Here is a 27,921-nt window from a genome sequence, read left to right as displayed (position 1 = left end):
ATAATATATTTTAAAATGTTTAATTTCCCCTTTACTTCCTCAGTGTTTTTTAGAATGTAAAAATCCTTATCTGTCCTTGGCGTTTATTTGTGGAAATTTAGAAAACTTTTCCTTAATATTTTCAATGTTATGTTTACAAATTATTGTTGCTTAAGAATTAAAATAAATTTCATTCGACCTCGAACAAATAGTTATGCTCTGATAATTTTTAATTTTATTTGAATGTTCACTTTCTAAATTCTAAATCTAATCTAAAGCATGACTTTTTTAAAGTTTGTTTTTTTTCTCTCCTCCATCATAAAATATCATTTGTTTTGTAACTTGATTTAATTTGGTGGTTGGTGTTAAGTCTCGCATGAAAAAGTAGGCAATTCAATTGATCGTATCTTTTGATTTACCAAGAGATCCTTGCCCTTGTTAATATCTTCACCTAAGATTAGTTTTGTTCAATGTTGGATAAAACGCTTTTCTTCAGCCAAAGTCCTGCGAGCAGAACACTGTTTTAGCACAGATTAGCAATATCTTAGGGTTCACTAAGCATGTACTGCATGCCATCTAAATTTATGATCGATTGGATCTTAGAAGAAATCTTCGGTCACTGCAGCACTGATACCTAACTGGACCTTATGGTCGATGTGGGACGTCCAAAGAGCTCTTAGTGCGCAATATATTAAAATTGTTGTGTCACTTCAAACCATCAAATTCGTGAAACCTAACCGAATGAGAATAATGCAGGTTGAAATGGAAACATTTTTGCATTACTCGTCCTCTACTTTGTTTGTATTTATAAAATAACTAAATAATTTTTAGAGTATTATTCATCGTTTTTGGTGGCCGATTGTGATGAAATTTGGCAGGAAGAAAGGATTAGGGGTCCCCTACGTAACATTAAAGCGACATTCTGCTCTTACACCTAATAAGGAGAAGTGTTGCATTCATTTCAAATTATCGTCTCGTCATCAGATTTTCGTGAACGAAGCGTCATTTTATTCAAATTTTTAGGTAGATTTTCATTTTAGAGGTCTCCAACGATGTGCATCTTTAGGCGGGGAGTTCGCCTCTATGCGAGTAAGACCCCCCTGTAAAACAATTAATACTAATAATTCTATTAATCTTAAACCGATTTTAATAAAATTTAGCTCGTAGGGATGGATAAAGCTTCTCTAAGTGATATTATCACATGCTCTTACACCTTCTAAGAAGAATTTACTTGCTGCTTTGTGTACTTTTTGGTGATTAATCAACCCTTATACTAAACTTTTAAAACTGTAAGTTTTTGTTAAGGAGATTTATTGACTAGTAATTAAAGTGCCGCTCTTGTAACTGTATCGCATTGTTGCAGCTCAAAGAGCACCTGTTTTGAGGCCCTGATATGTAAAAAAAAAAGAATTATATTGTACCATTGAATTGCCTGTTAACAGATTGCATTTTCCGTGCCATTTTAATATAGATTGATCACGCTTCAGTGGTCTTGTACGGTTCTAGCCTAACACCATTAATTGTTCATATCTTTCATTTTTATTTACACAAAATAAACATGCTGATAATAATTGTAGCTCTAATTTAAATTCATAATAACAAAATTAATTTTGTTCCATTCCATTGGTTTAGCCGTGTTTTTAGTTCAGATAGACTGTCCTCAATTCTGGTTTATTTTTATAGATAAAAGTAATTTAAATACAGCATAATTTTGTAATAAAAAACTTGTTTTGAAGTAAATCCAATTATTTTCCATATTTAAACTGTTTTCTTTATACTATTAAATTTCCAGTCACTGATCATAGTAATTCAACTGTAATAGTCTGTATGTAATTCACCTTTACGTGATAAGTTTGTAATTTTCTGTCATTACGCATATACGCAAAACGCCTCAGGAGACTAAAGAGAAGCTTGATAAACATTATGGTGACTCTGCACCTTCGATTAGAACAGTTTATAAGAGGTTTCAAAATTTTCGGAGTGGCCGTATGGGCACAAGTGACGCTGAACGTTCTGGACGCCCTGTTGAGGTTACTACTCCAGAAATCATTGATAAAATCTATCATATGGTGATAGATGACAGAAGAGTGAAGGTGCGTGAGATTGCTAGTGCTGTGGGCATCTCGAATGAACGGGTACATAATATTTTGCATCAACATTTGGACATGACAAAGCTATCCGCAAGATGGGTGCCGCGATTGCTCACGCTTGACCAAAAACGAAATCGTGTGAAGTGTTGCAAGGACGGTTTGCAGCTGTTCCAGAAGAATCCGCAGGACTTTAAGCGTCGTTTCGACACTGTGGATGAAACATGGATACATCACTACACTCCTGAGACCAAAGAACAATCTAAAAAATGGGTTACCAAGAGGGAATCTGCGCCAAAAAAGGCGAAGACCGTTCCTTCGGCCGGAAAGATTATGGCGACTGTCTTTTGGGATTCGCAAGGAATAATCCTCATCGACTATCTGGAAAAGGGTAAAACTATTACAGGAGCATATTATTCATCGTTATTGGACCGTTTGAAAACCGAGCTGCAAGAAAAACGCCCACGATTGGCCCACAAAAAAGTCCTTTTCCATCACGACAACGCACCAGCTCACACCTCAGCAGTTGTGGTCGCAAAATTAATGGGAATAGGGTTCCAACTGGTTTCACATCCCCCCTTTTCTCCAGACTTGGCTCCCTCGGACTACTATTTGTTCCCCAATATGAAGAAATGGCTAGCGGGAAAAAGATTTTATTCAAACGAGGAGGTGATTGCAGAAACGAATGGCTATTTTTCAGACTTGGATAAATCCTATTATTCGGAAGGGACCAACAAACTAGAGCAGCGTTGGACGAAGTGTATAAGCCTAAAAGGAGACTATGTTGAAAAATAAAAAAGGTTTACCCCAAAAAATTAGGTAGTTTTTATTTTTGCACGGACTTTTCAAACGACCCTCGTATATTACAAATTGTTCCGAAATATAAGCTTAACATATTGTTTGTGAAAGAGCTTTGTTCTTATTCAAATCTTTTTACAATTTGAACAATTTTTCCATAAAGTATATAAGCAAATTTACTTTACCTTTTCAATATTCAAAGTGTTAAAATTAACAATTACCATTTCTAATCCGTGGCTTTTGTAGTTGTAATTTAGATAGTGCGAAGAGAGATTATTGTATTGGTAGAATATTTTGTGGTACCAAATTAGCTATTTGGGGTGTAACAGTCAGGTATGTTAGCTATGCTAACTTCCTGCCCAAACGAAATACTAATTAAGTTTAATGTGAAATTTAGAGTACTTCCTGAATGATTCTAGAGAAAGTTCCGGTACAAGAGTTCCGTACAACTTATTTTGGCAGATTCCACTCTAAGCTTGGCTTATGGAGTCATATTTTGGGGTGCATCATGTGAGAGGCTAGCACGGTTTTCAGACTGCAAGAAAAGCCTTCGAGGCTATGTATGGTAAAGGAAATCAAGAGAGCTGTAGATTTATCTTTTGATTTTAACTGCCTAAACTGATTTACGAGGGTCGTTTGAAAAGTTCGTGCAAAGTCAGAGAGATAGCACTACTGGCGCGTATCGAGGTTATGTTTAGTTAGTAGCATCTCTTGGAAGAACATACACCAAGTTTGAGCCAGATCGGTCTATTTCTTTGCATTTGGCATTCGTTTGAATCGAGGAAGTCGAGTGATTTTCAAAAAATGGACGCCCTGTTGAGGTTACTACTCCAGAAATCATTGATAAAATCCATGATATGGTGATGGATGACAGAAGAGTGAAGGTGCGTGAGATTGCTAGTGCTGTGGGCATCTCGAATGAACGGGTACATAATATTTTGCATCAACATTTGGACATGACAATGCTATCCGCAAGATGGGTGCCGCGATTGCTCTCGCTTGACCAAAAACGAAATCGTGTAAGGACGGTTTGCAGATGTTCCAGAAGAATCCGCAGGACTTTAAGCATCGTTTCGTCACTGTGGATGAAACATGGATACATCACTACACTCCTGAGACCAAAGAACAATCTAAACAATGGGTTACCAAGGGGGAATCTGCGCCAAAAAAGGCGAAGACCGTTCCTTCGGCCGGAAAGATTATGGCGACTGTCTTTTGGGATTCACAAGGAATAATCCTCATCGACTATCTGGAAAAGGGTAAAACTATTACAGGTGCATATTATTCATCGTTATTGGACCGTTTGAAAAACCGAGCTGCAAGAAAAACGCCCACGATTGGCCCACAAAAAAGTCCTTTTCCATCACGACAACGCACCAGCTCACACCTCAGCAGTTGTGGTCGCAAAATTAATGGAAATAGGGTTCCAACTCGTTTCACATCCCCCCTATTCTCCAGACTTGGCTCCCTCGGACTACTATTTGTTCCCCAATATGAAGAAATGGCTGGCGGGAAAAAGATTTTATTCAAACGAGGAGGTGATTGCAGAAACGAATGGCTATTTTTCAGACTTGGACAAATCCTATTATTCGGAAGGGATCTACAAACTAGAGCAGCGTTGGACGAAGTGTATAAGCCTAAAAGGAGACTATGTTGAAAAATAAAAAAGGTTTACCCCAAAAAATTAAGTAGTTTTTATTTTTGCACGGACTTTTCAAACGACCCTCGTAGTAGATATTATTGGCCCGATCTTTATCTTTGATATCCAGCAATTTTGTTACTTTAACCACTTTGTCATTCACCCCATTCATATATTTTGCCAGATACTGTAATCTTAGAGGTTCATACAAAGGTTATTTTATCAAAAAAATGTTCTAAATTTTCTGGCAATTGACATTCGCATATTAAACAGTTCTCTGACTCTTCAAATTTATGGAGTACCCCATTACTCGTAAAGTATTTATAATTATTAACCCTCAATTGGCTAATCAACCTTCTTTTTACTATATTTTGAACAAAATGTAAATATTGTTCTTCCGAACCAAAAGTTGTTAGATTTTGGTAATGAAATGAAGTATAAACTTTTAATGATGTATGAATGTAATGTCTGAAATGTAAAAACAAACACTTGTATGCTACGAAGAAAACCAACTCGTATTAACCAGCTTTGCGCACTTAACTGCATTTCCTCAGTAGAAATTCGAGGAGCTCCATTTGGTTTAAGAAAAATATTAACTTACCATATTCAAAAGTAATTAAGACTAATTCTACCCACATGTTGTGGATAGAGAACAATTCCACTATCTTATAATTCCGACAGTTATCAGGAACTTAAGGAGACTTAAAGAAATAACTATTATCTACTGTCCTCTAACTGAATTCCTTACGGAACCTCAAAACTTCGTAAATTTGCCTAGATTTGTGTAAGAGAAATGACGTAATAGAACGCCAAAAATTAACAAATTGTTCAATGACATAAACACAATTATTATCTATTTTAATGATGTTGGGAAACCATTTATTATAATAAAAAAAAACAAATGATTGTCATGACCGGTTTGTCTGTGTATGTTCATGGTCGTGATGACCGAATGATGTCTTTGGAAATAGGAATCATGTTTAGGTTATGGCCGTCCACTTGTATGCTCATCATTTTTTCGAGTAGATTTTCCCTCTCTCTCTAATTTGTATATACCGAGCTGCATAATTATTTACTTCTTCTTTTTTCGAAAAAAAAGTATTTATTACGTAACTGGACCCTTTTTTAAAATTGGTTAACCTCATTCATGTTTTGGTGACTAATTGTAATCACCCATTTTCTTTTGGTTAAAAATTACCTTATTATATTCCTAAAATCGTTGTTTATTTGTGGACCATTTTTTTTTTTTGCCATTTACTGCTTTATGAGCGATAAGTTTCATATTGCGATAAGTTCGTTTTCAGTCATTTTAATAACGCTTAGATCGAACTAAGATCAACAATCCTTGTTCACTTGTTTCTCCAATTTCTTAATATTTCCTTTCGTAATGTTTTCTTTAAATTATTACCTCAGTTTTTAATCAAAGTCAAGGACTGTGTTTATTTTACTCACTTGCTTAATATTTTGCCTTTTTAATAATTTTGTTCATATTGCTACTTTTTCTCACTGTCGGAAAAGTATTAGAATCGACGAGCAGATTTTATATTTTTTTCTTCTGCTTTGAGGCTTCCTGAAATCAGGAAAATACATAATCACAGTTACATATTTGTGTACAAGTGTTTAACGTTAATCGAGTTCGAAAGATCGAAAAAAGTTCAAATTTGATACTTCGTTTTGAGTGCGACTAATTAGGGTTGAATTAGAATTTATGTCGTGCGAGGCGTTTAAATTTTTAGGGTCTCTGGTCACAGAAAGAAATGAAACATTTGAGACATATAAGCGAGAGTTGCAGCAGGGAACAAGTGCCTGTTCGCATTAAAGAAAAAATATTATGTTTCAGATCTCTTTCTAGAATTGCAAAGCTTCTCATATATGACTGATAAGACTGGGTAGTGCTTTATGGAAGCGAATGCTGGGCTCTGACCCAAGAGAGCAAGGCAGCCTTGAGAGTATAGGAAAGGAAAGTATTGAGGTCCTGTAAAAACGAGGGAAAAGGATGGAGAATCCGCACCAACTTGGAACTACAAACTCTTTATGGAGAAGCAGACATCGTTGCATGCATTGAAAAAAAAGAACATTCGAGTTGATTAGGACATGTGGAGAGGATGGTGGATAACCGAATCCCTAAACGCCTTTTATATGGAAAGCCCGGAGGCGTCAGAAGGAGAGGTAGGCCAACACTGAGATGGCTTGATGATGTCGAAGGGGATTTAAGGAAAATGGGCGTGCGAAGGTGGAGATTGAAGGTTCATGATAGAGCTCAGTGGAGAACCTTGATTGAGGAGGCCCTGGTCTTTTCAGTACTGTAGCGTCGAGGAAGAAGAAGAAGAAGAAGAATTAGGATTGATCAGAATCGATTCACCGGTCGCAACATTTTGCGGAATTGATTTTACGTACGTATATTGATACTTTCTGGAAACGGCTCTTACAATTCCCTTCCAACTTGATACATTCACTGCACACTACTTGATGTACAACTTTTGTTTTAAACATGTCTGCAGGAACAGTCTGTGCTATTTTGGGACAAGAAGTAGTTGGGCTTTCAAAAAGTGCCAATTCTGTGCTCTTTGCGATAACTAAACTGTAATTTCATTATGAAGTCTGATCTTTTAAATGCGTTTAAAGAAAGTTAAAAGGCTTTGACTTTTGTCCAACTGTAGCGCGTATGTTAATTGTATCCCTGACCTGTTTATAACTTTTATTCATCGTCAGATATAGTTTGATGTGGAGATTTCGACTTCACTTACTTTACCGTCTCACACTACGGACCTGACCACATTTTCAAGAGTAAATGTCTTAAATAATAAATTCCAAGTTGAAGGAAACTCCAGAAACGAAAGTGTGAATGACTTTCTAACTTTTTTTTTTAATTTTCTCGAAAATGGAGGCGCATTTTCTTTATATTTATGTGCTTATTGCTCGCGAGTATTGCCATTTTTCTGTCCTATGCATTTTATACATATTATACAGTATGACGATCAACTCTTATACAACTGTTCTGCCGGACAGTTTTAATATACAATGTATTTTGTACATATTTGTACATTACGAATGTATTGTTGAAAGTCAAGTTTGAATTTCACATGGATTCACACAATGGATTGTTGAAGTAGTTGAAAATAGATTCTAGGCTTTCCTATAAACTTCGTGTGAACATCAACACATCCATAGATTTATAATCACTCCTCATTTTGCGCTTCTCCTATCTTTCAGATAGATTCTTTCAAGTTAGTACTAGCTCAGCAATCTCATCTTTCTCCACAGTGGTGGCGGGAGTGCCGCAGGGGAGTATACTTGGCCCCGTTCTCTACACAGTATACACATCAGACATACCTGTACAACCCTCTACACTACTCTGTACATATGCAGACGACACGCCATACTAGCCACAAGTAGATAGATATTTACTGTATTTAGTGTTAATTTTACACATTACAGGGGTCCTGTGCTTTACAATTGATCATAATTTTAAATGAAAATGAAATAAAAAACAAAACAAACTGAGTTCTATATAAATACACTTAATTAACTTAATTTATATACTTATATATATAAAATATATGTATACACATACTGACGAGCATACATAGAAAAAACTAAAATTTAATACTTGAAAATAATACTTATTCATTAAGACAAAATGATCTGATATTTAATGCTTCTGTTATAAAAAAATATATTCTGTTTAAGTGGTCCTTATTTTTAATACTTAGGGATTTATAAGGAGCATTTTCGCTAACACCCTCTGATAGATAGTGGGATCTAATTGGTTTATAAATGGGGCATTCTATTAACAGGTGTTCGAGAGTTTCGTACTTATTCAAATTGCACATTGTGCAGACAGATTGCGTATCTATAGAGTGGTAGCCTCCACTTCTGAACCAGACTTTTACACTTTTATCACTTGCTACACGTAGCTGGCTCACAACCCTAATTTTGTCGATCGCACAATTGTATTTAACGTACTCCTCTGTCATACCTAGCCCACTAATATGCCTATAAACCGAACTATAACTGGAGTTAATTGCTCTTTGAATGTCAATAGACCTCACATGATTTGTCCACTTCTCTATCAGATCCGGTATATTTTTCTTAATTTTTGCGGCGTCAGATAGGAAAATAACATCAGGCTCTCCGATGACGGTCAGCCAACGCCGCAACTGACTAAACCAATTCCTGTCTGCTCCTCCAGTACCTACTGTTTCTAGTTGTTGGAGCTTGTTAAAACACAATTTTGGCAACCTACTCTCTTCCATTGCCAGAACTCTAGTCCAATACGACAACATTTTCTTAAAAACGGTGACGCTTACTAGCCACAAGTACACATCCTTCATCAGCTTCATACAAGTTACAGACACACTTACATGGAATAGAATCCTGGGCGGATTAAAATGAACCCACAGAAATGCCAGCATGCCTCGTTTACTCTCCGGCGGGACTCCTGTCCACCTGTCCTCTTCAACAGCAATCCTCTTCCTTGTACTGATCTGGTGCGCTACCTTGGGCTCTACATAGACAAACGACTCATGTGGAACCCACACAATGAACTTAAAAGACAAGCATTGACAAAACGTGCGAAACTGCTTTACAGACTACTTGGACGACGCTCCAAATTACCCATTGAACTCAAACGCTTAATATACAACACTCTCCTCAAACCTATGTGAACTTACGGACTAGAGCTATGGGGTTCAGTCAAACCTACAAACATACGGACTGTACAGACATTTCAATCAAAACTCCTCCGACAGATAGCTGGCGCTCCTTTCTATGTGACTAACCTCACTCTTCACACCGAACTCAACACGAAGGAGTACCAAAAATTCTATACTACTCTCTCGACTAGCTCTAATCCTCTTGTATTGTCTCTCGCTTCCTCTGACATCCCTAATACTCCTCGCCGACTGAATCGCCAGTGGCCCCGCGACTTCCTTGTAGTCTGAGGACCTAAATCATTATTCTTCTATCTCTCCTCTCTCCTCACATTCTCCTCTCTCATATAGAGAGTGCTACCGCTGGGTAGTTTCTCTCCTCCTGCTCTCCTCCCGCACCAGTTCATCACTTTCTCCATATTTACTTATTGTATACAACTGTATGCAGATTGTAAATTACAAAAAAGTTTAAAAAAAATAATAATAATAATAATCACTGTAGATTTTCTCTTCCTAGGAGCTTCTTACAGCTCACTGTCCGGTGATGGACAGTGTTGTCTGTAACGAGAGAACACTGTCAGGAGGCCGGCAGTGCACTGGAAAAAGCTCCGGGCGCTAATGACCTCAGCTGTTGATGCGCCAAAAAAAAAATAATAATAATAATAATAATCACTGTTTTCTAGAAAAATATAAAACTAAAATAGTGTTAGGCCAGTTTTCGGATAAGGGTTGGGGTAGGCTTTTCTGTAAGGTTAAAATTCAGTATAATTTACGGTTTCACAAGCTATGTTATATTGTTAGTGAGAATGAAATTTGTCAAAAATATTTCGAGTAAAATAAGGTAGAGTAATAGATTATTATTTGACATTAAATTTGAAATGTTCAAAATAAAAAACTCCTTTGTACTGATTGCTAAGTGGGGGGGTGGGGGGTTTGTCTTCTGACAGACTAAGAAACCTGGATACGTTTCTAACGTAAATTTTCTCGCCACCTACGCACATCACTTTGTGTTTTTGTAGTTGATGTTAGTTTATTAGTGACCTAGTTGGCAACACTGAATTTCAAAGGATTGTTGTAAGTTTTTGAAAATATTTTGCGACATCGTTTTGTTGATTTATTGTTTAAAAATAAATTTTGTAATTTGTTATTCAGCTTTTAAGTAAATCAAAATTTTATGGTTAAATTTTTGATTTAAATAATTAAATGTTAGACTAATTTAAACGAAAACTATTTTTAGAATTCTTTTGGAGAATAGCTCGTGGCAAGGATTGGTTAAACATTTACCTAGATATTTATTCAGTTTGGTAAAAAAGAACAAAAGAAATACGTAAAATACTTAAAAACTGCTTTTTCGCCAGAAGAACGTGTTATGGCCTGAAATATGAACAATTCACATGAGTGGTAATTGCACCATTGTTAACAACTTGGTTTTATCTTTTTTTATTTCTCAGAGAGCCAGATTGTTTCTAGTGAGGATTTCGAAGATTAGGCACGATCGTCCAAAGCTTTGAAAAGCGAGTATAATCCTGTGAATTAAGTGTGCAATAAGCAAACTTCTGAGCTATTGAGATGAATTAATTTAATGAAATGCTTTCATTCAGATTAATTGGAAAGTAATCCCTAGATTAGCGATAATTGCTGACACCATGTGTGAGATTATCTTCAGTTCAAGCGCCTCTTACCGTTATACCTTTAATAACTGGTTAACGTAATCAAATGTTATCTAACAGGTTAATCCTTAGTATACATTATTATTTCGTCATCAGTTTAAATTTATAGGGTTTACTTAATATTTCCGCTATTAAGTTTTACGGAATGAGTTTTAAGAATGAGTTGGATTCGCAGTGTTGAATTATCATATATCATTATTATATTATATGTAATGTAATCGCCTATTTTTTCAGGCGGGGCTTAACGTCCCAACTACCAATTAGGTATCGTGGGCGGAGGCGAGCAAACATACTTTACCCTCTAACCGCTCGGCTACCGTGGCGCCTATTATGAATTTATATTATAGTATCGCTGATTTTCTCGTCACAGATTAAATTAATGTCTTTGGCTGAAAAGGATTTAGTTTTTTAAGCGTATCCCATGCAAATTTATATTTGGATGACAGACAACTTGTCAATTAATGTTAATCTTGGGCCTTACAGACCAGTAATTGATTTGGCCCACAATGCAGTTTTCCAGAATATTGTTGCCGCCATGTTAAACAGATTGTTTGAGAAGATGTGCTTGCTACATCAATATTATAACCAGCTAAAAACAGTACGTATTTGCCCAGTTATCTAATAATGTTTTATATTTTAACATTTGATTGGGTTGCTTTGTGGTTCAGTATTTGAACTGTTGCTTGCCCATTATGAATAGCCTTGTCTGCTTGCTGCAGCACAATAACATGATCTAAGCGTGTTTATCTCTTTGATAGATCTTACTAACTGGTTAATTCGAGCGCCATTGTATTATTAATTCAATTACGTAACTCCCGTTTCAGTTCCACTATTCAGTTAACAATTCGAATAAAATGCAAGAATGGTTTTCTTTTGTTAAAAATAAATAAATAAAAGTTTTATTCTTATTTGTCAGAAAGATGCAAATGACTTTCTATCTGGTAACTTTATAGTCTCTCATTATTGCAGTTGGTAGTCAGGTGTGAGACTATGAATCAGCTCTGTGAATGACTCACGGATTTGGTTAAACCCCACTTTGTCATTGCACTTTTATTTTATTTAATAATAACAGGCATTTCCTATTATTTGCTCATTTTACTTTATCTTGCTCTTCGCAGTAACACGTGCAGATCTTCTTGACGATTTGGAGAGTTTCTTTTGAGCCTTAAAAAGAAAAATTATGGTAATTAGTTGTTATAAATAACGTGGATATCCCCTTACTTCGCACATCCTTTATAAAGCCCTCTCAGCAAAACTGGACATTCTTCTTGCTCGGCTCTACAGTCCATCAATGAGCCTCCTCGATCCGCTTCCGCCAGTCCTCTCTAAAGCGGCAGCTTTCCAATTGCGGTCGTTCAGCATGTTCTTGGCGTCCTCGCTGACACCATTAACCCATCGTTAGACTAGGGCGTCCTACTTTTCTTGTACGCTGCACTATTTTCCACCATTATCACTCTGGGCATCTCGATCCCGCCATTACAAGACCCTGCTCAACACAACCTACCTAATTTTACCACCTTAACGATGTCCGGGGCCTGGAATAGGTGTATCAGCTCCACATTAGAGCACCTTCTCCAGGTTTCCCTAATCTATAATAGGTCCATATATTCGTCGAAGAATCTTTCTTTCAAAACTTAACAGTTTTTCATTGGATTTCGTATTACCCAGGCTTCTGATTCGTATGTTTAACCGAAAGAGCGCCTTGTTGAGGGTTACTTTCGTATTCCAAGATACAAGTTTGCTCTTTATGTGTCGTCCGATCCCGAAAAAACATTTGTCTTTTCTTGACCACTAAGGATACAAAAACTGGATATCAATAGAACTTATTCCAACTTTATAATAACAACGTACCTTTAAAGGTTAAACATCGAATTTTTAGTAGTGTTATAATATCGATCGTATGCTAGCTTTGGGGGTTCTCAAGCTCTAGAAAAGTTTTAAGGATTCTCCCTGAAATAATTGTTTGCGCCACCCGTTTTCAGCACCAACTGCCTGCTTACATTAGAAGATTCAATGGAACCCTTACAGCTTCACCAGCACTAATATTATCTCCAACTTTTGCCTGGAGAAGATCATCGTTTGACAAAAATAATGGCTGCAAAAGCCATTCTTAACCAAAGTTTTCTTTTCGTTTAGACACTTGTTAAATGCTTTCTCTCCGGGGTTGGATAACCTTCCGTCTTGGTTCACTCTGAACTTCCCAAACTTATACACCAATAGAAGCTGGCCTCTGTGAGGAGGCTGTGAGGAACGCTACCACTTCTAACCGTTTCCTTCACAATAAGATGTTGATTACGTAAAACGCCACAATTAATTTAAGTATAATTAGAGGTATCATTTACTCTGCAATATTATTAGGAATTAAATATATTATTCATATTCCAAATTTGATATAAAAAAATCAGCTAATCAGAATGGCAACTTTTCTCGAAAAGTTTTTCAGTATTTTAGGATTTTCTCGACAATGGTTTCTTCGATTTAATTTAAACTTCATTTAGGGTTTACAAACATAAGGTTTCTATCTTTTGTGTATTGTTAAGGGCGTATTAAGTGTGTTACTAAAACCGAGTTTGAAGTACATAAATTCCATAACCAGAATTACCTTTTTATTCAATGAAAAGTTATGGTTTACGAAAATAGTTCTTAGACTTTTCCGTAAACTTCCTATTGGTTAGAGTAGGCTTTCCTGTACAGTTATACTTCGGTGTAATGTACGGTTTTCTTTTTTCTTTTTTTTTAAATGTATTTGTTAAGTTACACCAGCGCTAGACACGCTATAAGCAACAATGACAATAACTGACATCGAACTAACTAATTGAGGGGAGAAGTTACCCAGCGATAACACTCCCTAAGTCATCTCTAGGATTAGCTACTCTCCTCAGAAGAGAGAAAATCGCGAAGCCACTGGCATTTTAATCGTCTGGGAAGATGATCTGGATGGTGATGATGAGATGATAAATGGCGGACAAGAGGATTGATTGGAACGAGAGGGCAAGTTCTAATGAAAACTTTTATAGCGAGTTCGAGCAACCTGACCTACAAACGGAATTTCCAAGTCTGTGTGGATAGTTAGATTTGAAACGTAAAGTGAAGCGTTAACGATAATGCGGAGAATTTTAGACTGAAGAGATTGAATTCTGTGAAGATTGGAGCGTTTCGTTGAACCCCACAGTTCAATACCGTACGTCCAGGCGGGGCTGTTTTCAAAATTATATTATTGTTATAGTTAATATGGGTCAAATATTCCGAGTTTGGTGGAGTTAGTAAATTGAGAGTAGTATTTAGAAAAAGACTTGAGAGGGTTTGTGCTGGATTTTATTATGGGTGGTTAATATATTATAGATTTTTCTGACGAAATTAATTTTTTCTTAAATTTATTAAATAATATTTTTCAAATTAATTTAAATCAAAGTTAAGATTTCATTATAATATTACAATAATTAAATTTAGATTTTACCTCGATAAATTCCAGTATTTTAGTGCCTAATGTAAATTATCTTTATACAAAGTTGGTTTCTATTTAAATTACTTTAACAACCATTATCAGACTCGTTGAGCCAAAAACCTTTCGTTTGAAAGAGATAAGCTGTTGAATTGAAATTCAAGTTGTATTCAGTGCCCTAATGTAATGTACCGGCCTTAAAGCCGTTGGATTCTAGATCCAAAGTTTTCCGTTTTTGTAATACTTTATAAACACAAAAGCATTTGTGCTTTTCCTCAACTTTTACCTTTTTTGTGAGTGGTTTTAATTATTACTTACTTTCTTTTTATTCTTTATTTATTGGAGGTGTAATAAGAACTTTTTTTTTTTTTTTTCAAAACTTCAGCTACTGTACGGTGGACCATGTAAAAGAAACACACGATTGGCAAAGAAATTCCTTCTCAATTCTCAATGATTGAAGACAACTAGTCTAATCAAAACTAATGCTAGCCAATGTCCACTCTGACCATGTGTATTAGAATAAATATCTGTCTATGTATTTGGATCCAGATCAAAATAACAGGATTCTGTGCAACAGAGTTTATTTGACCATACAATTCTCAACTCAGAACTCGCAACTCGTAACTCGTAACTCGTTTCTATGAACAATAAATATAGTGTACTTATATGAATATAAGAGAATAGAACTAATGCTAACAAATTAACAATGAATTTGGCATTACCACATTTGTCTCCTTCTCCGGATCCAAAACCCAAAACTAGATACAAAATATACTGCAAAACTGAATACTAATAATGTTAACAAACTAATCATATGATAGTTATTCCAGTTCTCTAATTAGAAACATATGTTATTCTAAAATATAAACCCATATGTGGTGCACTAACACCCTCCACCTTGAAACGATCGGGATGTTTCAACGCTCTTGATTGTAAAATTCGTCTTCCAGGACGAAAATCAACTTGGACAATGGTCTCTCAAACTCAGACCCATTGTACCTCACCACAACCCTTCTGACGCAACCATCTTCACTTGTTTTTACTGCCGTTATCCTTCCCATCGGCCACTGACATCTAGGCACCGCCTTGTCAACTACAATTACTAGATCACCAACCTTGAGATTCCTTTTTGGAATAAACCATTTTTGCCTCTCCTGTAAGCCCAAAAGATATTCGTATCTCCACCTTTGCCAGAATACACCCGCTAGATATTGGACCTGTCGCCATCTTCTTTTACAATAATTATCTGCGGAACCGAACAGTCCCCAAACAGACGTGGCATCTTCTTTCATCAACAACAGACGATTCGGTGTAAGTGGTATACTAGATGGATCGCTGGTCATTAAAGTAAGAGGTCTGCTATTTATTATGTACTCGACTTCGCAGAACAGCGTTAACAGTGCGTCGTCGGTTAAACTCTGCATTCTCGATATGGAGCTAAGGACCTTACGGATGGTTCTAATCTGCCTTTCCCATACTCCCCCAAAATGGGATGCATGAGGTGGGTTGTAAATCCACTCAATTCCCTTTGGTAAAAGCTCCGCTCTCACTTCTTGCTGTTTCCACTTAATTATACTATCTTTTATCTCCTTTTCTGCGCCAATGAAATTTGAGCCACAATCACATCTTATCACCTCGACTCTACCTCTTCTAGCTATAAAACGTCTTAAACAGTTAATGAAAGAACTGGCCGACAAGTCTGCTGCTACCTCCAAGTGAATAGCTCTCATGGCCAAACAGGTAAAAATCACTCCATATCTTTTACTTGGGATCTTCCCTGCTTCACATAAAAGGGTCCGAAGCAATCTATCCCGGAACAAGTAAAGGGCGCCTTTGTTCGGTCTGTTCTCTCTGGGGGCATCTCGGCCATCAGTTGTTCCATTGGAGGCCCCTGAAGCTTCGTGCACCCAATACACCTGGAAATTACTCTTCGAACAGCTGCGTTTCCTTTCACTACCCAAAACTTGTGCCTCAAGGCAGCTAGCACTGCATTTCTTCCCATGTGCCCACTCTTAAGATGAAAGTCTCTTATAATTAAATCCGTTACGTGATGCTTGTACGGTAGTACTATAGGGTGCCTTTCGTCCTCTGTGAGCCCTGGCACTTTCTTGAACCTTCCTCCTACTCTAAGAAATCCGTTTACATAAACTGGGTTCAATCTTCTTATTGAACTATTCTTACTCACGCGATTGACCTTGCGTAATAACCCAACTTCTTCCTTAAAGCACTCTAATTGAACGAACTGTATAATAGCTGTCTCGGCTGCGTTTGTATCTTCCAGCTTCAAATAGTCAATCCTTTCGACCCTACCTCTCTTACGCAAGAACTGTTTGAATTTGAGATACCAAGCAATCGACTTCACGAGAGTCCACCAGCTTGAGAAATAGTTCAGCAACCTCTCAGTCGGAGAAACACTGGCATCTAATCTGGAGCACACTACTGATTTCTTTATCTCCAAGTCGTCGGTTGACAAATCCCAGTTGACTGGTAGACATGGCCACTCAGATTTTTTCTTCCATAAGAATTCTGGGCATTTCAACCACCTCTCTGATTAGACCGCCCTCGATGCGTCATCCGCAGGGTTCAGTACTGTATTTACGTATTTCCTCTGATCCATCTCTTATGACTGAAAGGCGGTTGGCCACAAAAACCTGAAACCGACTCTTTTCATTATTGATATATCTAAGGACGGTGGTACTATCCGTCCAAAACGTTACAGAGTTGATTGGAAAATCTAATGCCTCGTATAGCATTTCATTGTTCTTGACTGCCATGGTGGCTGCTGCGAGCTCTAATCTGGGGATAGTAACCGCTTTCATTGGAGCTACTCTGGCTCTCCCGTAGATGAAGGAAACATGCACATTGCCTTGAGAATCGAGGATTCTCAGGTAACTGGCCACCCCATAGGCGACTGCACTAGCATCCGAAAAGTGATGCATTTGGGCTAGTACAACATTGATGAAAATTCGCGGGACATAACTCCGCTCAACTTTGATGGATGAACCTCGTTTCATTCTTTCATACCAACCTTCAACTTGTTTCCGTACATTAGGATCCAATGGTTCGTCCCAGTCGGTCTTCATTTGGCTCAGATTCTGCAATATGATTCTACCTTGCAGAACTAAAGGTGAGACTATGCCCAGCGGGTCGAAAACACTTGCTACCAAACTTAGTAGCTTCCTTCTTGTAGACGGGGCTTGACGCATTTGAATCGCCGCCTTTAAACAATCGTCCCTCAAATTCCAACCTATTCCCAGAGCCATCACTTCTAAATTGCTAGGATGCTCCTGAAAATTCTGATCATCTCCAACTAGCTTTCTAACTAAACAGCTGGGACTTACAAACTTCGTTAACGTAAACCCACCCCGGGAACATAATGTTCGTAAGCCAAGTGCGTTATTCGCAAGAGCTTCTTCATCATCCAGGCTCTTAAGGCAGTCATCTACATAAAAGTTTCTCCACACCGTCTGCACAGTGTCCTCGTCAAACTCGTGTCCATTATCTATAACCGTTCTCTGCAGTGCGTAATTTGCAACACTCGGAGAAGAGCATGCTCCGAATAGATGCACTGTCATGCGAAACTCCGAAGGCTCAGAGTCGAAATCGTTATTTTTCCACCATAGAAACTTCAAATAATTCCTCTGATGCTCCGGAACCAAGACCTGATAAAACATTTTTTCAATATCGGCTACATAGGCGTGCCGACCTTTTCTGAACCTACACAGAACGCTGATTAAAGAACTTGTCATGTCGGGACCCTGAATCAAAGCATCATTTAATGAGATTCCTTTATATTTTGCCGCACAATCAAAAACAACCCTAATTTTCCCTGGTTTCTTTGGGTGATACACCCCAAAGTGTGGTATATACCAAGAATGCCTGCCTACACTGTCCGTAGAGTCCATTGGCAACTCTTCAGCATTCTTTTGGGTAATCATATTATTCATCAACTCGCAATAGTCTTTCTTATATTTCAGATCTTTTTCAAACCTCCTTTTGAGATTTGCTAATCTTTTCATCGCGTAACTCTTGTTGTTGGGTAATTCAGCGCCCTTTCTTAGCGGTAAAGGAATTTCGTACTTCCCTGATTCGCTCTTAACGCAGCCTTGCTCTATTATGGACATCCACGTCTGGTCTTCTTCAGAAACCCCTAGCCTTGCTGAGTTCACTTCAGGGAAATCCTTTTCATACAATTCTGTTAGCAAACTGTCGAGGTTTTGATTTTTGAGTTTCAAACTGTTGACCCTCTCTTTACCACCTCGATTTGTGCAAGGTGCCCCACAGATCACCCATCCTAATCTAGTTTTAATAGCGAAGGGTTCTTGTTCCGAGGAAGAGTGTATCACATCCCATGGTTCCAGCGCCTGCGGCACGTTTATCCCAATCAAAATACCTATTTCTTCATCTAAGTCTGGTATGTCTAAGTGACTAAGGTTATTGTAACCTTCTAGATCCGATCTTTTCACGATATCACCCTTTGAAACGGGCAGTTCCTCAACCACGTACACCGGTGGTAAAGGTATATGATTATTTTCTTCAAGATCGGATATTAACAATCCGCTAACCAAACCACAGTTTAACGTAGCGCTCTTATGAATCGTAGCGACTTTCAACGATATCAAATGGGAAGAGCCTCCCTTAGGGTCCAGCTGCAATGCGAGGTCTTTCGAACAAAATGTCACCGAACTTCCGCTGTCTAGAAAGGCATAGGTCTCAACGGACCTGTCATTTGAATCCTTGATCTTGACAGGTACTACTGACATTCTGTACGACCCAATCTCATTAACCCTGGCACATACTGGCCCCCTGCCAGTCTCAGCAAGACTCTCCTTCGTTGTGAAGGGATACTCTTTGTGCAAAATAGTAGGATGTTCACCTTGACATCGCTTGCATCTTAATTTTTCAGAACATTTTCTAGACCGGTGTCCCAACTGTAAGCAGCCAAAGCATAGCCTACGTTTCAGCACAAACTCAACCTTTTTCTCGTGATCTTGACTGCCCAGCTTGGCGCATTCCCCGGTCCAATGAGGATCGCCACAAAAATAACACTTTTGCAGAGGTTCTTCTTCATCTGCGAAATTAAACCCTATGGCCTCTCTCCTACTAGAATCTTCTTTCCCAACGCGCTTTCTGGCGCCCCTTTTAGATCCCAAATCTCGAAACAAGTGTCTACCGAATAGTGGATTCATCCCTATTCTGGCTTCAGTCTCAACAAAGGTGACTAAGTCTTTAAATTCAACAGCCCTTCTCTCCACGTCCATAATCTCATCGGCTCTTCTTCTAAATCTTTCCTGCGCGTTGAATGGTAATTTTTTTAATATCTTCCTCAACGTTTTAGGGTCTTGGAACTCACTTTTACCGAAAGCTCGGCCAGCAATAGCGTTTTTGCAGCCTCTCAACAAAATAGCAAAATCATCAAGTCTTTCGACATCGTCGGGTTTGATGTCTGGCCATTCTAAAATTTTTCCGATGTAAGCTGGGATTATCTTCTCTAGATTTCCATATCTCCTATCTAGCAGCGCTCTTGCTTCAGCATACCCTTCCTTTGGGTCCATATACATACACGCTTTCACGATGTCCCTCGGTGTACCTACAGTATACTGCACGAGGTAATTTAATTTTTCTTCATCGTCGGTTGGCTTTGATCCGATGACGCTATCGAACGATCTGATAAACCCAAGGTACTGGGTAACATCACCGTTGAACTTTTGAATTTCAACTTTTGGCATTTGCCCCTTTAAGTTCGAAGCGATCAACATTCGCACAAGGTCTTTCTCCAAGATGTTGCAACCTGAATGCCTATTTGGACCCCAAATACCGCTGACTTTTGGTGACTTCGACACCCTACTTCCTTCTTCATACTGTTCTAAAACTTGGTCTCTAGCCTTAACCTCCGCTAACTCCGCTTCCAACAAGAGCCTTTCCTTTTGTTGTTTTAGTTTCAACTCCTCGTGTTCTAACTCCTGCATTTCTTTCAATTTGGCCTCCTTCGCCGCTATTCCAGCTGCTGCTGCTGCTTCCATAGCTCTTTTCTCTGATATTATACTCTTATTTGAACTATGAGCACTTTTGGAACGCTGAGTGTACTCCGACACAGCTGAGACACTGTCTTCCGGGCGAATAGAACACTGCGGAAACTGGTCAAGTTCTTCATCAGCTTGTTCAATTCGCTTTACAAGTTCCGCTTTTTTACCCGTTACGCTGAGCCCCCTTTCTTTAAGAACTTGTTTCAAGGTTTTCACCGTTAGACGTTCCGTCATGATAGTTTTCTTCTAGTGCCAATCGAAGAAACAAAACTCTTGCAAATTTTCAAATTAAAATTAACAATATAAACAAACCAAACAATAATATTAATATAAACAAAAACAACAATACCATATGATTAAACGCATAAAACTAAAGACAAACATTTACGTTACTACTAGCAACCAAACAAATACTAATTATAAATTAAATAAATATTGTCCATAAACTCTTGATCACAAATTCAATAAGCCCTCTAATTAGAATCTTCTAATAAGTCCACCTTGAAGAAATGTGAAACTGTATTTGGATCCAGATCAAAATAACAGGATTCTGTGCAACAGAGTTTATTTGACCATACAATTCTCAACTCAGAACTCGCAACTCGTAACTCGTAACTCGTTTCTATGAACAATAAATATAGTGTACTTATATGAATATAAGAGAATAGAACTAATGCTAACAAATTAACAATGAATTTGGCATTACCACATTTGTCTCCTTCTCCGGATCCAAAACCCAAAACTAGATACAAAATATACTGCAAAACTGAATACTAATAATGTTAACAAACTAATCATATGATAGTTATTCCAGTTCTCTAATTAGAAACATATGTTATTCTAAAATATAAACCCATATGTGGTGCACTAACAGTCTATAACAAGGGTGTCTAAATCAATTTTGATTTTGGCCATTTGGGGCAACAGGCAAGATCATGCGGGTCAAATCACATGTACAAATTTGATGGGGTAGGTATCATTCATAAAATCACAATCCAAAATGCTCTTTTTAATCTTTCCGCTATTGGGATCTGTTTACATTACTTGACACTTGAGATTGGCAGGCATATCGCTTCTAAACGTCGTCAGAAGTAGTCAGCGAGTTTTTACAGGACCCACAGGCGCCTAAGAAAGGCCACGTGTATACTCGTCTTCAGTAGTTTAATCTGGGAATCATGCCTATGTTATTGCCTCGATCTCCCCCTAAGCGCCATTTTTTCTATATTCATTCTATTTCAGAACATTGTGGGGCCTCAAAAAATTAACTCGGGGCCGCATGCGGCCCGCAAACTACCAGTTTATCACACCAGATCCCTATATGTTACTTTTATCCCTGGCCATAAAAGTAGCTGGTGACAGAGACAAGAAAAGTAGAAATTTAGACGAATTGGAAGCCAATTCGGTGTTTTTTCCTTTAATTTTACCTTTCAATTTCCTAATGATGGCTACTCTTAATGTTTACTTCAGTTCTGGCCATTCAGGAGAATGACAATGCTTTACCTGTGATTAGAGTTCACTGGAGTTGAAATTAGCATTTGAATTTCGTTTCTTAGAGTGATTCATTTTCCATTGGACAAATTTTTCTTCAGAAATGACATAGATCTTCTGGTCCTTGCTGCTTGGAAGAAAAAAGATTAACTAACCGGGTTTTAACCTCTTGTATGAACAATTGTAACAGTGTATTTTCTTTATATTTTTATTTAAACGTTCATTGTACAACAGAAAAAGTACTTTAAAAAATCTAACAAACGTGAATGCCTTGGTGAAAGACCGTCAGGCGAGTATTTTCATTATATAAAATGTGTTCCACAAAGGTTGAGCAGAAATACAAAATATTCAATTAGAAAGAAAGAGGATGTGCCAAAGAAATAAAAAAAAAAAGACACGTAGCTATCATAATTCTTAGATAACAAGAATGTTCTCGAGTGGGATTGCAAACATGAACCCCTTAATTTATGCAAACTAACTCTAACACATCCAGTTGAGATGGTTACTTGTTTTCTTAATTAATGCAGTTGTTGTTGTTTCAGCAAGTTAACGTTGATGTTATTAGCTTGAGTTAACATTCTGTGCAATGATATAAATAATTAGTTTTGGCGTGGTTACTTTGTTTTTTGGTTTTTAAAAAAAGGTTTCGTCAACAGTATTGTGATTAAAACTCCGTCAGGCTCTTATTCCTGTTATATATTTATAATTTTTAAATGGCATTTCCAAATAGAGCGGTACTTTGTTCGTCAATGACATCGTATTAATTGTGAAAGTAAAATTGTTGCGACATCACTTAAAGAAGTGTTTTCTTAACTGCGCCTTCGTTTATCCTAGGTTTGCGTAAATAACTACAATAATCTGCTGCTCTTGACGATGTCTAGTCATATTGTTGATAATAATTTTACTTAGTCAATGAAAATTTCAAAGCAATATTCAACTTAGGCCATAAGCCATTGCTTGCATTTACAGTTTGAATAACTACTAGTTCTTTTGATGGCCCCCTTCCAGAGACTTAGGCTCGTCTTCCTGCTATCTTTGCAAGCAAGTCCTTACAGCGCCGATCAAGTACCTCCGGTCTCTTGGTACCTTGTTTTCCATAGAGCAATACCCTGGTCTGGCAAAGTAATTACTTTGCTACAGGCCGTTGAAATCATCCGATTTCAAATCTTGCTATTTTTAAATTTGTACATGTGATTACTGGAGTAATCGCTGCATACTAACGTTTAATTAACGACAGTTGTGGCGTTTTTCCCTTTTCATTTTTTTTTTAAGTTTATTTATGTTGCAACTGTAGTCAATGCAATAAGCAAAAGAGATGAGAGATAAGGTCAGCGCAAATACACCTCCACGCGTGTATATATGTGTACTTACATATACGCGCACATGCAAGTCCACGAAGAGGCGTTAGTGGAGTGAACGACGACCATCCAATAATGGAAGCTGTTAGTCCGCCAGATTGGCAAGCTTACACAGCAACCATCCTAGGAGATCGGCGTTATGTGTTGAGATGGTCGCTTGGCTACCTCCGCTTTAGTCTGCGAAGTGGATTTGAAGGAAGTGTTGTAGTGAACATGTGGATCAGAGGGTTGTAATCAGAGCGGAGTTTTGTGTATCGAGATTGGGCTATTTCAGAGACGAGAGGAATATTTAGATCAGACTGTATTGTGTGATTGAAGACGTAGAAGGGAGCGTTAACTATTGTTCTTAGAATTGTTGATTGTAAGGTCAGAAGTCGGTTGATGTTTGATCTTTTAACGCTTCCGTAGAGTTATATTCCGTACGTCCATATTGAGGCAAGTAGAGCGGTATATAGTGTTCGTTTGTTCGTCAGGGTCAGTTTTGATCGTTTGTCAAGTAGTCTTTTCAACATTTTATACCTCAGATTGAGGTCAATTCGTTTGAGTCTCGTGTGGGGGTTCCATTCAAAGCAAAGCTTTTAAAAAACTGAGCGTGAAAATTTTCAAAAAATATGGTGCCTTCGTGGAGCCCTGGAACTGCATAAAAAACAAACTGGAGCGAAACACTCTTACGACCTAGGTCTTAAGGTCTTCTACAAACTAGAAATTTATACTAATTGTTACTTGGCTTAAATGTTATGTTACATCAATATAAAGACATATTTGAGTGGAGCGTCACTTCAGAAACCCAATCATCAATTGCGGTGAAAATCAATTTGAAACAAAAGTGATACGCCTTCAACTGAACATAAGGTGATCGAAAGGTAATTCTTCCACTTTCAAATTAAGAGAACGTCAAAATTCAATAAATTTCAGTTCAAATCTCTGAAAACCTTTTCACATATTATAGCAATCTTATTTCTCTCTAAACTATTGTTTGTTACTGCTACCTTTGCTTTGCCCTATTCCAAGCAAATAAAAGTTTCATTCCAATGCTTTTTCTTTGTCTTTGTTAATTTTAAGGCGCGTCATTATCTGAGTTTATTAGCGCCCTTAGCGATTTCGCAGCGCACTGCCAACCTTTAAACATTGTTAAAGCCCACATTGTACATAACCACACAGTGAGCTGTAAGAAGCTCCTTGGAAGAGAAAAATCTAAGGGCCAGCAGCCAGATTTGAACCTGGGATCTTCGCTTGGAAATCCATACGCTAAAACACTTAGCTCATCCCCTGCCATCCATTATTTTTAGTTCATGTTTTCTAATTAATGTTTTATATTAAATTTTTCTATAAAATGTTTTCTGTTCTCTAGTCTGAACCCAAAATGTGTAGCAGAAGTAATAAATTACTTTCTTGATTTTCAAATTGTACCGTTACATCACTGGCAACATCGGTTACTTAAGCAGGTTATTTTAAAAATTATTGGTAATCAAAACTCGAGTAATATTTTTAGCGAGACCATCCTAATAATAATCATATTCTAATCTAATACTTTATTATAGAATAGAAAAATTCTGTATTTCGTGAATTAACACATTACAGGGGTTCTGTGCTAATGAAATTTAGATAATCTTGAAATTAATAATAATGTCAATACTAAAAAGTAAATAAAATACATAAACTAAAATTAATTTGCAACTGACATAATAACTAAAATAACAGTTCTAATTCCAGTATGAAAGAAAAATAATAATAATAACAATAATAATAAATAGAAAATAATATTAAAACAATACAAATATAATAATAATAAGAAATAACTAAATAGTGTTTTCTGCATATAGTTTCTAAATAGTTTATTCCAAATGAACAGTTTTTAGAGCCACTATTCATTTAGAATAAACGATCTTATTTTAAGGGCTTCAATAGTGAAATAATACAATTTATTTAGATGGTCAAGAGACTCAATTATTAGCAATTTTTGGTATAAATTCATTTCATTTTTATTGAGTAGTACTTGAGGTAAATGTTTCCTGATAGAATCATAAATAGGGCACTGGATCAAGATATGTTCCATACTTTCTGATCTATACAATGAACAGACGGAGTCGGTATTTTACTTTATTATATATTTATATATATATACGAGGGTCGCTTGAAAAGTCCGTGCAAAGTCAGAGAGATAGCACCACTGGCGCGTATCGAGGTTATGTTTAGTTAGTAGCATCTCTTGGAAGAACACACACCAAGTTTCAGCCAGATCGGTCTATTTCTTTGTGTTTGGCATTCGTTTGAATCGAGGAAGTCGAGTGATTTAAAAAAATGGACGAAAAAGAATTTCGTGTGTTGATTAAACACTACTTTATGAAAGGCAAAACGCCTCAGGAGACTAAAGAGAAGCTTGATAAACATTATGGTACCTTCGATTAGAACAGTTTATAAGTGGTTTCAAAATTTTCGGAGTGGCCATATGGGCACAAGTGACGCTGAACGTTCTGGACGCCCTGTTGAGGTTACTACTCTAGAAATCATTGATAAAATCCATGATATGGTGATGGATGACAGAAGAGTGAAGGTGCGTGAGATTGCTAGTGCTGTGGGCATCTCGAATGAACGGGTACATAATATTTTACATCAACATTTGGACATGACAAAGCTATCCGCAAGAGGGGTGCCGCGATTGCTGCTCACGCTTGACCAAAAACGAAATCGTGTGAAGTGTTGCAAGGACGGTTTGCAGCTGTTCCAGAAGAATCCGCAGGACTTTAAGCGTTGTTTCGTCACTGTGGATGAAACATGGATTACATCACTACACTCCTGAGATCAAAGAACAATCTAAACAATGGGTTACCAAGGGGGAATCTGCGCCAAAAAAGGCGAACACCGTTCCTTCGGCCGGAAAGATTATGGCGACTGTCTTTTGGGATTCGCAAGGAATAATCCTCATCGACTATCTGGAAAAGGGTAAAACTATTATAGGTGCATATTATTCATCGTTATTGGACCGGGCTGCAAGAAAAACGCCCACGATTGGCCCGCAAAAAAGTCCTTTTCCATCACGACAACGCACCAGCTCACACCTCAGCAGTTGTGGTCGCAAAATTAATGGAAATAGGGTTCCAACTCGTTTCACATCCCCCCTATTCTCCAGACTTGGCTCCCTCGGACTACTATTTGTTCCCCAATATGAAGAAATGGCTGGCGGGAAAAAGATTTTATTCAAACGAGGAGGTGATTGCAGAAACGAATGGCTATTTTTCAGACTTGGACAAATCCTATTATTCGGAAGAGATCAACAAACTAGAGCAGCGTTGGACGAAGTGTATAAGCCTAAAAGGAGACTATGTTGAAAAATAAAAAAGGTTTACCCCAAAAAATTAAGTAGTTTTTATTTTTGCACGGACTTTTCAAACGACCCTCGTATATATGTATATTTTTTAATTTAAGCAATGTCCAAACTTGAATTTTATGAAATTAATTTGATCTTGAAGTCACTCGTAAGTGAGATTAGTGAGTTCTGACGGAAAAATGCTTTGATTTTTGTTTTACTTTAATTTCGCTTGAGATTTTATATAATAATTTAATTAGACTTTACTTTATTTTAAAAACTTTATGAAATTATTGAAGTCAAATCATGCCAAACCTAATAGGATCTTAAAATAGAATATGACATTAAACTGCTCCGTCTGTGCAAGCTACAGCCAAAACCAGAATAATAATAATTTAAAAAAAAGTCTGTACCGGGCTTTATTCATTGCAATCGTATAATTCCGAATTATGATTTATGCACGTGTATGTGTGTTGTGGTAATGCCGAACTATTTGTATAGCGCTTCTCTAATTAAATCTACTGATCAGGTGTTTGAGAAGAGGGCGAGTGTACTGCGTGTGTTGGAGGCGGCAAAAGCGATGGGGTGGTGTGCCGCTCCGTTGTGGTGGATTGGTGGGAGGCGGTCCTCTGTCCGTGTATTAGGGTGAGGTGGGGGAGACGCCGGCGCTGGTTCCACATTTGATTCAGTCTGTGTCCGTCCGCCAGTAGCAGTGCATGTCCAGCGAGTACGGTCTATATTCAGTTGGGAATACTATTAAATAAAAAAGATCGCGAAATTTACATATTCGCATATATTTTGGCCGATAATTGTATAATCAAATATTAACTGTAAAAACTTTTGTTTTTACTTTTAAATCGGTCATAATTTTTAAAAAAATTACAAAGGGAAATCTTAAGTTAATTTTGTTTGTTGACAAAAAGTGTAATAATAGAGACGGCATGATGCAGCATCCTGCGCCATGGCTAGCTTTACCATGGGGAATAGCTCTACCGCTACCGCCTCATCAGCTGCTGCCTCCGCCGCCTCCGTTAGGTCCGCCTCCTCATCCTGCGTTTATACACATACCTACGCCTCACCACCGACAGGTAGGCCTCAAAGAAAAATAATGCTAATGAAGTAAATAAAATTTTCTCTTAATGAAATTCAAAATATTTCGAAGTACTGCGCCCATAAACGTTAAAATTTTGCCGGCGTTACGATTTTTGTTTTGTATATTTTTGAAATAATGAAGTGCGATGTTCTACGTTTTTTCTGTTATTTAATAAAATTAAAATTGTTTCTGCACCAATAATTGATTGATTGATTGATTTTTTCAAAATTAGAAAGTTAAACGTCAAAACGTTTGATGAAGAATTATAATATATTCACCGAATTGTTGACATTAAGTCTGCACGTTTATACAACATATCATTGCCGAAACTACTATAAGTTCGTGCTAAGTTCAGTTAAAAATTTAATACAATTTAGTAATA

General features: G+C 37.4%; 2 protein-coding genes across 13 annotated transcripts in view; one reads left to right on the top strand and one right to left on the bottom strand.

Annotated features, from left to right (window-relative positions):
- Window positions 1-27,921, top strand: part of LOC141455712 (pseudouridylate synthase RPUSD2-like) — an 880,316-nt gene that overhangs the window by 91,769 nt on the left and 760,626 nt on the right. Inside the window, exon 1 of one of the 12 annotated variants that reach the window (XM_074130996.1) lies at window positions 26,788-27,534. The exons of 6 other annotated variants lie outside the window; for them this stretch is intronic. In XM_074130996.1, coding sequence (XP_073987097.1) covers window positions 27,388-27,534 — 147 coding nt within the window. In that variant the 5' untranslated portion in view covers window positions 26,788-27,387. Of the gene's footprint in view, window positions 1-26,787; window positions 27,535-27,921 lie in introns of those variants that run through there. 5 more of the 12 variants (XM_074130999.1, XM_074130997.1, XM_074131000.1 and 2 more) reach the window with 5 other exon arrangements.
- Window positions 16,838-21,064, bottom strand: LOC141455508 (uncharacterized). Its single transcript, XM_074130617.1, has 2 exons — window positions 21,000-21,064; window positions 16,838-20,915 (listed from the first exon to the last, which is right to left on the bottom strand). The coding sequence occupies exon 2, from the start codon at window positions 20,525-20,527 to the stop codon at window positions 16,838-16,840; it is 3,690 nt and encodes a 1,229-aa protein (XP_073986718.1). The 5' UTR covers window positions 20,528-20,915; window positions 21,000-21,064.

The sequence above is a fragment of the Rhodnius prolixus genome, unplaced genomic scaffold (assembly GCF_049639745.1).
Source record: "Rhodnius prolixus isolate KJV_2025 unplaced genomic scaffold, Rpr scaffold_4, whole genome shotgun sequence".
NCBI lineage: Eukaryota > Metazoa > Arthropoda > Insecta > Hemiptera > Reduviidae > Rhodnius > Rhodnius prolixus.
Note: the sequence above shows the minus strand (reverse complement) of the source record. Positions and strands in the feature narration are given on the sequence as shown.